The 12888-nt window shown below is 40.6% G+C and overlaps 1 protein-coding gene across 1 annotated transcript in view; it reads right to left on the minus strand.

Annotated features, from left to right (window-relative positions):
- CHMP3 (charged multivesicular body protein 3) overlaps positions 1-3745 on the minus strand; it is a 61073-nt gene extending 57328 nt beyond the window's left edge. Inside the window, exon 1 of the mRNA XM_007969981.3 lies at positions 3579-3745. Within this exon, the coding sequence (XP_007968172.2) occupies positions 3579-3623 (45 nt within the window). The 5' untranslated portion in view covers positions 3624-3745. The remainder of the gene's footprint in view (positions 1-3578) is intronic.
- Positions 3746-12888: the final 9143 nt, after the last annotated feature.

The raw sequence follows: 12888 nt of genomic DNA on the forward strand, positions 1-12888 counted from the left end.
AAAGTTGATCACCTAACACTAAAAATCCTACTAAATAATCAAGAACCCATTCAGGAAGGGGATGGAACACACGACAGTGAAAGGTCAACTGTTTCTGACCATCTCAGCCTAGAGATAATCACTCCAACCACTGAACTCCTATACTTGTGTATGTCGTACTGTATTAATCGGTTCTTACATTGCTATAAAGAAATACCTAATACCTAAGGGTAATTCATAAAAAGAAAAGAGGGCCAGGCGCGGTGGCTTATACCTGTAATCCCAGCACTTGGGAGGCCAAGGCAGGTGGATCACGAGGTCAGGAGATCGAGACTATCCTGGCTAACCCAGTGAAATACTGTCTCTACTAAAAACACAAAAAATTAGCCAGGTGTGGTGGCACACACCTGTAGTCCCAGTTACTCGGGAGGCTGAGGCAGGAGAATCGCTTGAACCCAGGAGGCAGAGGTTGCAGTGAGCCAAGATCGCGCCACTGCACTGCCTAGGTGACAGAGCGAAACTCCATCTCGAAAACAAACAAAAAAAAATTACTGTGGCACTATTCACAATAGCAAAGACTTGTAACCAACCCAAATATCCATCAGTGATAGACTGGATTAAGAAAATGTGGCACCATGGAATACTATGCAGTCATAAAAAAGGATGAGTTCATGTCCTTTGCAGGTGCACGGATGAAGCTGGAAACCATTATTCTCAGCAAACTATCACAAGATCAGAAAACCAAACACCACATGTTCTCACTCATAAGTGGGAGTTGAACAATGAGAACACATAGACACAGGGAGGAGATCATGACACACCAGGGCCTGTTGGGGGTGGGAGGCTAGGGGAGCGATAACATTAGCAGAAATACCTAATGTAGGTGATGGGTTGATGGGTGCAGCAAACTACCATGCCACGTGTATATATGTAACAAAACTGTACGTTCTGCACATGTAACCCAGAACTTAAAGTAAAATAAAAAAAATAAAAAGAAAAGAGGTTTAACTGGCTCACGGTTCTGCAGGCTGTACAGGAAGCAGAAGCTTTTGGGGAGGCCTCAGGAAGCTTCCAATCATAGGGGAAGGCAAAGAAATAGGCATCTTACATGGCAGGAGTAAGAGAGAATGAGGAGGAAGGTGCTACACACTTTTAAACAACCAGATCTCATGAGAACTCACTATCTCAAGGACAGTACCAAGGGTGATAGTGCTAAACCACTCATGAGAAATCCGCTCCCATGATCCAATCACCTCATACACAGGTCCCACCTCCAACACTGGGGATGACAATTTGACATGAGATTTGGTGGGGACACAGATCCAAACCGTATCAGGTGCCCTATCCAAACTTGTTCTTAAAATGTTTATCTTATTTGCTAGAAATTAAGTTTTTTGGCTTCTTATTTCACCTTTATAATCCCTCTTTGGGACACAGCATAAATGGCATGGTAGTTCTAAGTACAGGCCTTAGAATACATAACCTCTGGTGCTGTAATTCACAAATTATATGACCTTGGGCACATTACCTAAATACTGTATGCCTTGGTTGCTACCTGTAAAGTGGAGATAATAATAGTTCCTAATTCACAACACTGCAGAATGCTTAACACAATGTCTGGTTCAATATGTTAGGTAAAGGTGGTGGTAGTTAGGGCTAATCTTAATTCACTCTACAATCTTGCTACTCAAGTGCAGACCAGCAGCATCAACATCACCTGGGAACTTATTAGAACTCTCAGGCCTTATCTAAGACCTACTGAATCAGATTTTTGAATTCTGACAAGATCCCTAATGATTAGTGTGCATATTAATACTTGAGAAGCACTGCTCTACAATACCCAGATTTGTCCATAATGGGGGGAAAAAAACCTAAAATGTTTATTCAATAAATGATCTTACCTGTTTGGCTCTGGCAAGCATAGTTTTATAAACCAATCTCATGCATCAACCCTGCCATTTTCCAGTGTCAATCAGCTTTCTCAGGTAGATTACCCTACTGAAGAGTGTACTAACATCGTGTTCTTAGCAATTGTATTTATCATTTAAAAGCAATCTAAGTGTATAATATACTATAGTAGTATAGTAATACATATACTGGAGACTAGTTTAAACAGTAAAGCAACCATTTCCCTATGATCTTTTTGTTTCTCCATAATCTTAACTCAATTTACGAATGGCAATGCCAAGGTCAAATACTGAAGGCAATAAATAATCTCTCCCTACCACACTTCTACAATAACAAGAATCTTAGAATATACAGATGTCACAAAATGTGCATCTATATAACGTTCTATAGTTTCCAAAGTGATGTTACACCGTTATTTCATTTAAGCGCCACGATTTCTATTTTACCAAGGAGCAAAACTGAGTAAGTTTCCTGACGAAAATGAGTGTCTACTGTTCTAGGGCCTTTGATTAACAACACAACAAAAAATTTACATTAACGCACATTATGTGCCAGGAACTGCAAGATGCGTAAGATTGGTTTCTAAAATGTGCCTGCTAGAGCTGAACAGGTAAGATCATTTATTAAAGAATTTCAGGATTTTTTTTTCCATTATGGACAAGCCTAGGTGTGGTAGAGCAGTGCTTCTGAAAGCACTGATGTGCACACCCATCTTAGGGAGCCTGTCAGAATTCAAAATCTGACTCAGTGGGTCTGGAGTCAGTGGGTCTGGAGATTTAACAAGCTCCAAGGTGATGTTGATGCTGCTGGTTGGCACTTGAGTAGCAAGGCTGTGCCGTATTTAAAGAATTAGCCCTAAATACCAATATGAAAACTTTACATCCCTGAATCTTCAATTACTCTGAGATGACACTACTATTATTCTGGCTTGACAGACGAGAAGACTAAGGCACTGAGAAGTGAACTTTCCAGAGATCACAGAGGTGAGATGTGGAAAGGCAGGATTCAAACTTAGGTTGACTGACTGCAGGGAACTTTCAACTGCTTGCCTCCCAATATTATCTCAATTAATAGGTAACGAGAATTCGAAGCTGGGTCCAGAGCTATCTTCTGTAACATCCTTCTGGGTCGAGTCCCTGCCCTGCTATATAATATGTAACAAGGGTCAACACAAGGTTGTAGGGCTGGGGAAAGAGGAAACAGTCTCCTTTTCAACACAACGGGGAGGACCCAGAACAGGCGGCACGTGCCAGGCTCCTCCGGCAGACGCGACCCGGCCAGCTCCAAACAACGCTCCGGGCAAGGGAAGGTTCTCCGGACGGTCCGCAGACGGGCGTAAGGGGTGGGGACTACGCAGGGAAAAGGTTCCGGGCGGGTCGTACCAACGCGCACAGGGGGAAGGGGTTTCCAAGGCCAGGACGGTGTTGCTGCCTACGCGCTCGGTGGCGAGGTGAAGAAACTCTTCATCCACCCCTCGGCTACCTGGTAGAGAGTGGCACCAGGAGCTCTCGCTCCCCAAAGCCAACTCCTAAAGAATCTTCCTCCGGGCCCCCCAGTCGAGTGGGAGGCCCCGGAAATGGGGGCCGGTCGGTATCGGGCAGGCGGTGGGGAGAAGAGTGTCCTGTCAATTACCAACTCCAGTTCGCCCCACACAGATCCACCCGCTTATCTGCCGCCGCCGTAGCCCTTACCAGTTCTTTGGGCGGCTTCTCCTGAGTTTTCCCAAACAGCCCCATGACGAACTGAACCCGTCTTGCCCCTTCCGGCTTTCCGTTCCCCGCGCCCAGGCAGGTCACGGGCAGCCGCCTGGGCGGGGCCCACGGAGAGGGAGGTAGTGCCGACGCCCAGAGTAGGGAGCGGCAGCAGTAGAGGATGGTGCGCATGCGCTGTACGCATGCGCAGAATTGAGTGAGTGGGATACTAGTCAACAAGGCTGACGTCATTGCGCATGTTCTGGGCGTGTCTGTGGAGGGGAGACCACGGATTCGGTGTTTTTCGTGGGGTGTAGAAATGATTGCTCTGAAAGATACGAATGTGTTGACTATAACTGCTTCTGATACTTCACCTAAACCTAGATGTTGCACCAGAAGTCTGGATCTCCACGCAGATGTGTACACTTACCATCACTTTCCCGACAGCTTCGTCCTTGTGTCCAGTAGGCGACTCACAGGTGACAAACCAAAAATAGCCTCTTTTTCCTCCCGCCAACCCACTCCTCCCGTCTGCTTGCACCACCATCACCTGGTCGCTAAACCCTAGGCGTCCTCCTCTCTCCCCTCTTACCAACTCTCAACCATTCTAACTTCAGCCCTTTCCTTTCCATCCCAACTGCGGTAGTTTTTGTTCAGGCCATCGCCCTTTACAGCGTGGGCGATTCCTGCCTAGCATTTGTCCATGTGTGTGCCGTCCTACACGCCACACCGACCGTGAGCCTAATCACACTCTCAAAGGAATCTGACTAAAGAGAACTAGACACATTTTAGCACGGACAGTCCCTGATTAGGCCTATACTGTGAGCTGATGGTTACTGTCATTACCTCATCCGAGGTTGGTGAAGGGACCATTTCTTACCTCAGCCCCATACTCCTGTCTCTGGTGGAATCATAAAATGGTTCGGCAGCTTTGAAAACGTTTTGGCAATTTCTTAAAATGCTAAACAAAGCCAGCCTTCCATTCCTAGCTATTTACCCAACAGGGAAAAAAGCATACGTTCTTACAAAGACTTGTACACAAATGCTTATAGCAGCTCTATTTGTAATAGCCGTAAACTGGAAACAATCCAAATGTCTATCAACAAGTGAATGGATAAACCAGTTGTGATTGATCCATACGGAGGAATAGTACTGAGCAATAAAAAAGAGTAAACTGTTTATAAATGCAACAGCATGGATGAATCTCAAAATAATTCTGCCAACCGAAAGAAGCCAGAATCGTGTGATTCCATTTATATAACATTCTGGAAAATGCAAACTAATACATAGTGAGAGAAAGTACATTGGCGGTTGCTAGCGGATAGGAGTGGGGTCGGAAAGGAGCAGAAAAGAGGGATTACAAAGAGACACGAAGTTTAGGGGGATGATGGATAATATCTTGATTGTGATGATGGTTTCACAGATGTATACAATATCAAAACTTAACAGGTTGGACACTTAAGTATGTGCAATTTATTTTATGTCCATCATACTTCAATAAAGTTCTCTTTAAAAAAGCACTACCTGTTCATTGTGAAAAGTTAAACCCCCATTCTCACTTCCTCAGGGGAAAAGGTCTCAAAGGATTCACACCAACTATTAAATACAGTGTGAATCTTCTGAAACCTTTTCCTTTGGAAAATATACTTTTATTTTTATTTATGTATTTGTTTTTGAGACAGGGTCTCACTTTGTCACCCAGGCCAGAGTGCAGTGGCAGGATCTTGCCTCACTGAAGCCTCCACTTCCCAGGCTCAAGCGATCCTCCCACCTCAGCCTCCTGAGTAGCTGGGTGCCAGCCACCACGCCCAGCTGATTTTGTAGTTTTTCTGTAGAGACAAGGTTTAGCCATGTTGCCCAGGCTGGCCTCAAACTCCTGAGCTCAAGTGATCCTCCCACCTCAGCCTCTCAAAGTGTTGGGATTACAGGTGTGAGCCACCTTGGCCGGCCCTATTTTTACTTAATTGAGATTATATTATATACATTGAGCCACCTCACCCAGCCCTATTTTTACTTAATTGATATTATGTTGTATACATTGTCCTACAATTTCCTTTTAAACAAATTTTATAGAGATTTTCATCAGTGTCAATACCTATGGCAATCCATAGCAAGAATGTACTATAATTTATTTAACTACTTCCCTATTATATAAGATTAAGTTGTTTCTAGTTTTTCCCTAGTAAATAATCCTGTAAATATAGGCACAGTTAAAAATTTAAAACTTAATACCAGTATCTTCCATATACATTGCACTATTGTGAATTACCAATAGTGTATACCAGCAATCTTATTCCCTAAATCCATGCTAAAAGTGAATTTTGTCAATATTTTTAATTTGCCAATCTAAGGGCATAAAATATTGTTTTTAACTTTAATTTCCCAGACTACTAGTCTGAATAAGCATCTTTTCATATATTTGTTGGCCGTTTGAATTTCTTCTGTGACTTGCTTCTTCATAACCCTTGTTCATTTTCCATTTATCTCCTTTCTTCCCTTCCTTATTTCCTTCCTTCCATTTTAAAGGTGAAGGAGTTCTTTGAAAATGTGGAATTTTTTAAAGTATCTTTCACCACACCCTTCTTCCTTTTTTTGAGAATAAACTATAAGCATTTTTTTCAAGTGGGTGGATACTGGATAGCCAATTAGTCAACAGTATTTCTCAAATGCCTACTATATGTCAGGCATTCTATAGGCTTCAGGAAAATGGCAGTGAGCAGAAAAGAATCTCCTACAATCTGATGAGAAGGACAATAGTATTAAACAATGGTTGTAAACGAAATTGTGTTACTACAAATGTGCAAAATTTTGAGTATAAGAAGAACGTGCTGATCAGTGACTCTTCCCTGAGCAGATGACAAATAAGCTGAGGCCTGAAGGAGGAGCCAGCAGAGAGAGGAAGAGTATCCAGAGTAAAAGAAACAGCATGTGCCAAAGAGCCTTCCCAGTTTCTAGTGGAGGTTTTAGGCCACAGCCATTTCAGATCCTAAAGCTGCATTTGTTCTAAAGCTGGCCATCAATGGCAGAGAGGCCTGGCAGGGTGTGGAGGAAGGTTTGACTTGGCACATGGCCTCTCAATGTCATATAGAGCTCATAGGTACTGACAGCCCTATCAACACATCAGTGCAGTTCCTCTGCACTGTGCATCTTGCTTCCACACATTTTCTAGGCTCTACCTTAGAGTAACATGTACTCTCCATTTGTGTCCTGATACTGCTTTTGCATTGGACAAAGCACTCCTTAGTTGAGGTTAGGGCTGAAGTTTGTCCTTCCTACATGGACCTCAGGAAGCAAGCCACAGATCCTCCCACCTGCTAAGACTTACACATCTGCGGGGGTGGGAGGAACTAAGTGAGCAGGCATTCTAGCTCTTTACTCCTACCAAACACAGCGAGTGTTTAACAGGATCACACTCCCCTGCCATATGTTCACATAGATGTTTGTTCACACACATTTTCAAAGGCTTTATGTGCATTCTCCTCCTGATCTCTGAAAAATATAAATAGATGTGTATCCTTGAGAGGTACCTCAATGCCTATGCTTTAAATCCTTCCCTGAATTTTAAATGAAAAAATAGAAAGGACTGTTTTTCCTCCACTTTCCAGTTTTCCTTGTTCATTTCACTAAGATATCCAGCCTTAGGAGCTTCCTGGCTCACAACTGCTCCCCATTTGCCAGGTAGATTGTCGAATGAAATGCTTTGGGCAGGAAAATCATAACCCAATTCCTGGCAAGAATTTTGGCTTTCTAAAGCCAAGATACACCTTGTTTTATACAACAGATGGACCCTGGAAATGTTAGATATAAATCAATGTTTGGAAATTGAACTCTCTCCCATGACTTATGTAATAATTTTGGAGTGCATTTATCTTTGTTCCTGACTAAACTTCAGGACCAACGGGCTCCCAACCCACAACTTATGACTTGAGATAAGGCAAAGACCGACCTTGAGTCACCTCCTGTCCATTTGCGGTCTTTCTTCACCAAACTTACAATAATCCTTGTGTTGATTTCCTAGGACTGCCATAACAAAATGCCACAAACTGGGTGGCTTAAAACAATAGAAATGTATTCTTTCAAAGTTCTGGAGACTGTAAGTCCAAAATCAAGGTGTCAGCAGGGCCATGCTCCCTCTGACACTCTGAATAGAATTCTTCCTTGCCTCTTCCTACCTTCTAGTGATGGCTGTCAATCATCAGCATTCCTTGGCTTGCTGCTGCATCACTCCAATCTGCTGTGAACATATAACCCAATTATATGTTCTCCCCATATGTTTCACTCCAGTCATACTGGATTAAGGGCCAATCCTAAATTCAGTATGACCTTATCTTAACTTACTGTTTACATCTACAGTTATTATACCTTATTTTCAAATAAGGGTCGCATTAAAAGGTACTAGGGGTTAGGACTTCAACGTAATCTTAACAGGTCACATTTCAATCTATTAACAACTGTCATAGACACACATGGGTGCCTCACTTTAAAGGAAAAAGAGGGTGGGCAGGCACGGTGACTCACACCTGTAATCCCAGCACTTTGGGAGGCCAAGGCCGGTGGATCCTGAGGTCAGGACTTTGAGACCAGCCTGGCCAATATGGTGAAACCCTGTCTCTACTAAAAATACAAAAATTAGCCAGGTGTGGTGGCGCATGTCTGTAGTCCCAGCTACTCAAGAGGCTGAGGCAGAAGAATTAATTGCACCCTGGAGGCAAAGGTTGCAGTGAACCGAGATCGTGCCACTGCACTCCAGCCTGGAGACAGAGTGAGACTCCATCTCAGAAAAAAAAAGAAAAGAAAAGAAAAAAGAGGGTGATAGAGGGTGAGGGGAGAATGGTTAGCTGAATCCTTCTAAAATAAACAGACATCTGTCCTCCATGATTGGGAAGGGAAAGTCGATTTGTCAGTCTTGACCCTACCTGTAGAGCACCATTTCTACCACTAAAGGTCCTCTCACGGAGGATTCACACACCTTACCTTATTTCCCTCACAGCAGAGAAAAAGGCCTGACGTTTAATTTAAAAATCCAACTGGAATATTTAAACAATACTAAAGTCTCCAAAAACAGTATCAGAATTAGAAGAGTGGCATGTGAGATACACATCAACATTATGGTGGAGTGGATGAAAAACTCACTACAAACACAGAATTTTGGTAAAATATAACCAGAATTATTTTATGTGCATGGATGCTCTCTTTTTAAAAAGTAAGAGAAATCAGGAATATCTGCCAATAACAGGAACCCAGAACCTTGTTTGCATATTTTTTTTGATGTGATAAAGCCAATAGTCAGTAAAATGCATAGATCTAAAGTGTAAAACACGATTAATTTTTACAGATGTGTAATATTTGTAAATATTTAAAACATTTTCTAAATCTAAACTGGCTCCTTCATGCCCATTCTCAGGCAGTACCCTCAAAGATAACCATTATTCTGATTTCTACCTCTGTAGATTAGTTTTGCCTGGGCACAGTGGCTCATGCCTGTAATCCCAGCACTTTGGGAGGCCGAGGCGGGTGAATCACGAGGTCAGGAGATCGAGACCATCCTGGCCAACGTGGTGAAACCCCATCTCTACTAAAAATACAAAAAACAAAAACAAAAACAAAAACAAAAACTAGCTGGGTGTGGTGGCCTGTAGTCCCAGCTACTTGGGAGGCTGAGGCAGGAGAATGGTGTGATTCCGGGAGGCGGAGCTTGCAGTGAGCTGGGATCATGCCACTGCACTCCAGCCTGGGCAACAGAGCGAAACTCCATCTCAAAATAAAATAAAATAAAATAAAAAATAAAATAAAATAGTGCTTGGTTTTAATGTTTGGACAGGGGAACAAGAGGCAAGGCTTTTGGCTGGGCAAAATGGTGAAGCAAAATTGAGATGCCCTAAAGCTGGGAGTTTTAAAGACTTCATTCTCAGTGAAAAGACAAGCTAGGGGGAAAAAAAAATACTTATCTGCCAACAAAGGGAGCCAACCAGAAAAATGTTTGTTTTAGGGTGTAGCTCTGGTGAAAAAATAAAAATAGAGGTTTCCTTGAGAAACCACAAGGCTGTCCTCCTGTAAGTCTAAATTTATTCTACTTTCATGGTATTGGAAATCCCAAGCCTAGATATTAATTTAAACTGTTCTTAGGTTGATAACATCCTGGGGATCTGGTGATAGCAGTACAGACTCGTTTTGAATGAATATACCCCAAATCCAGACACTGTAGTATTTCTACAAATTATGACCAACAAAAATTACCAAATGTATGAGATAAACATTAATGGCCAGAAGTAAATTTTAAAAGCATCACATTTATGTTTCAAAGCACTTCAGATATTAGAATTCTCAAATGTAGAGTATAAAATGTTATGCTTAAAATGTTCACAGAAATAAAAGAGAGAGACTTGAAAGAAACAAGAGACCATTAAAAAATGACGAAGTAAAAGAAAGAAAAAACAAAAATTGACCAGGTAAAATTAAAAATAAAAGAATTTGTAGACATGAAAAATACAGTAATTGAAATAAGAAACATAGTCACCAAATAAACCTCAAGGAATAAATTAAGCAACAGATTACACATAAGAAAGAATAAGTAAATCAGAAGATAGATCTGAATTATCCAAAATAATAATAATGCCTGAAGACACAAAGACATGAATATAGAAGAAAGAGGATGACATACAGATGTTAGAATATGGATATCAATTACATGTTTAATTGAAGTTCCAGAAAGATTGACATGAGAAACTGGAAGAGACAAGATTTTGAAAAGATAATGGCTAAGAATTTCCCCAAATTTATTAAGATGTTAATCTTGAAGATTAAGGAAGTAATCATGCATCACTTAATGATGGGGATAAGTTCTGAGAAATGTATTGGTGATGTCATCGTTGTGCAAACATCATAGAGTGTACTTACGCAAATCTAGATCATATAGCCTACTAGATACTTAGGCTATATAATCTATTGCTACTAAGCTAAAAACATATATGGCATGTTACTATACTGAATACTGTAGGCGGTTGTAACACAATGGTAAGTATTTGTGTATCTAAACATAGAAAAGATAGAGGAAAAATATATATGATATTATAATCTTATGGGACCACTGTTGCCTGAAAGGTTGTCATACAGTGCATAACTATACATAAATCTTAGGCAGGTTCAACACAAACAGCTACACATTATAGTGGCAGTGCAGAACATCAAAGACACCGAGATTTTAAAAGCAACCAGAGAGAAAAGATGGAATACGTACAAGAAGACAACACACACTGTCAACATCCTACTCAATAGCAACAATGGAAGCTAAAATAAAGAGAAAGAGCGTATTCAAATTACTGAGGAGAAAAAATCCCCAAAGATCTAAAAATCAAAACAATTGAACTTATGGAGATAAAGGTCAGAAGGATGGTAACCAGAGGCTGGGAAAAGTAGTGAGGGGCTTGGGGGAGGTGGGGATGGTTAATGGGTACAAAAAAAAATAGAAAGAATGAATAAGACCAAGTATTTGGTAGCACAACAGGGTGGCTACAGTCAGTAGTAATTTAATTGTACATTTAAAAACAACTAAGAGAGTATAACTGGCTTGTTTGTAACACAAAGGATAAATGCTTGAGGGGATGGATACCCGATTTTCCCGGATGTGATTATTATACGTTGCATGTTGTATCAATACATCTCTTGTGTCCCATAACTGTATATACCCTACTATGTACCCACAAGAATTAAAAATTAAAACATTTTTTAAATCCTCAAAATAATAACTTATAGTCATGCCCTGCTAAATTATCACCCCTATGTGAAAGCAAAATAAAGACATCTTTAATGGGGACAAAAACCTAACAACAGACACAAAAACCCCACAAACCAACAGATCAACACTGAACAAAATTCTGAAGAATGTGGTTTAGAAATAATAACCATGATCTCAGAAAAAAGGCCCTTACATATAAGAAGAAATCATGACAATTTAGTTAACTTGTGGTTAATCTTTAAAAAGTTGATTATATAAAAATTATCTAATTTGAGAAGTTCAAAAAGATAGAAGTAAAGCATTTTACCACAATCATATGAAAAAATAGATGAGAAATCTTTGAAGTTAAAATGATTCTGGACTCTAATTTTTTTGAGAAAAGGTAAAGATATTGACTAATTTACATATTAAGTTTGTTAGAATTTTAAGGATAGCTGCTAAAATAAAAGCAGTACTTCCAAATGGTAGAGAAAAAATGGAATTAAGAATATTACTCGAAGTAAGGTAAGAAGGACAATACAGAAAAGTGGAAGACACAAAAGACAATTACAGAATTAAATTAATTAAGTTAAAGATACATTTGTATTCATAACAAAATAGACTAAATTCTCCAGTAAAAAGATTTTCAAACTAGATATTTATTTACATCTAGTTTTAAGCTATTTAAAAGAGACACATTCTACATAGGATACAGCAATACTGAAACTAAAAAAGAAAGACATGAAAAATCATATTTACCAGACAAATATTAACCAAAATAAAGCTGTTATAGCTATATTATTATCAGATAAAATAGAGTTTCAGGCAAAATAACTTTTTAGGGATAAAAAAGTATTGCATAATGATAAATTTTTCAGTTTACCCAGATGCTAATCATGTAGTCTCAAAAAAAGTGAAGCAAAACTGACAGAATTTCAAGGAGAAATATAAGCCCACTGTGTTAGTCTTCTCAGGCTGCCATAACAAAATACCAAAAACTGAATGGCTTAAACAACAAGAATTTATTTTCTCACAATTCTGGAGAAGACCCAGATCAAGCAAGGTACTAGCAATAACAAGCAAGGTGTCAGCAATATGGTTCTTGGTGTGAACTCTCTTCCTGGTTTACAGATGACCACCTTCTCACTGTGACCTCATGTGGCCTCTTCTCCGTGTACCCACAAAGGGGTGGCGGGGAGAGAGAGAGAGAGATCTGTGGGAATCTCTTCCTCCTTTTATAAGGGCAGCATCAGTTATCAGATTAGGGCTTCATCCTTATGATTTCATTTAATCTTAATTACCTCTCTAAAGGCCCTATCTGCAAATACGGTCACATTGGGGGTTAAGGCTTAAACATCTGAATTTCAGGGGTACACAATTCTGTCCATAACACCCACCGTTGCCGGGCGCGGTGGCTCACGCCTGTAATCCCAGCACTTTGGGAGGCCGAGGCGGGTGGATCACGAGGTCAGGAGATCGAGACCATCCTGGCTAACGTGGTGAAACCCTGTCTCTACTAAAAATACAAAAAATTAGCCGGGCGTGGTGGTGGGCGCCTGTAGTCCCAGCTACTCGGAGGCTGAGGCAGGAGAATGG

This window comes from Chlorocebus sabaeus, chromosome 14 (genome assembly GCF_047675955.1).
Source record: "Chlorocebus sabaeus isolate Y175 chromosome 14, mChlSab1.0.hap1, whole genome shotgun sequence".
Lineage (NCBI taxonomy): Eukaryota > Metazoa > Chordata > Mammalia > Primates > Cercopithecidae > Chlorocebus > Chlorocebus sabaeus.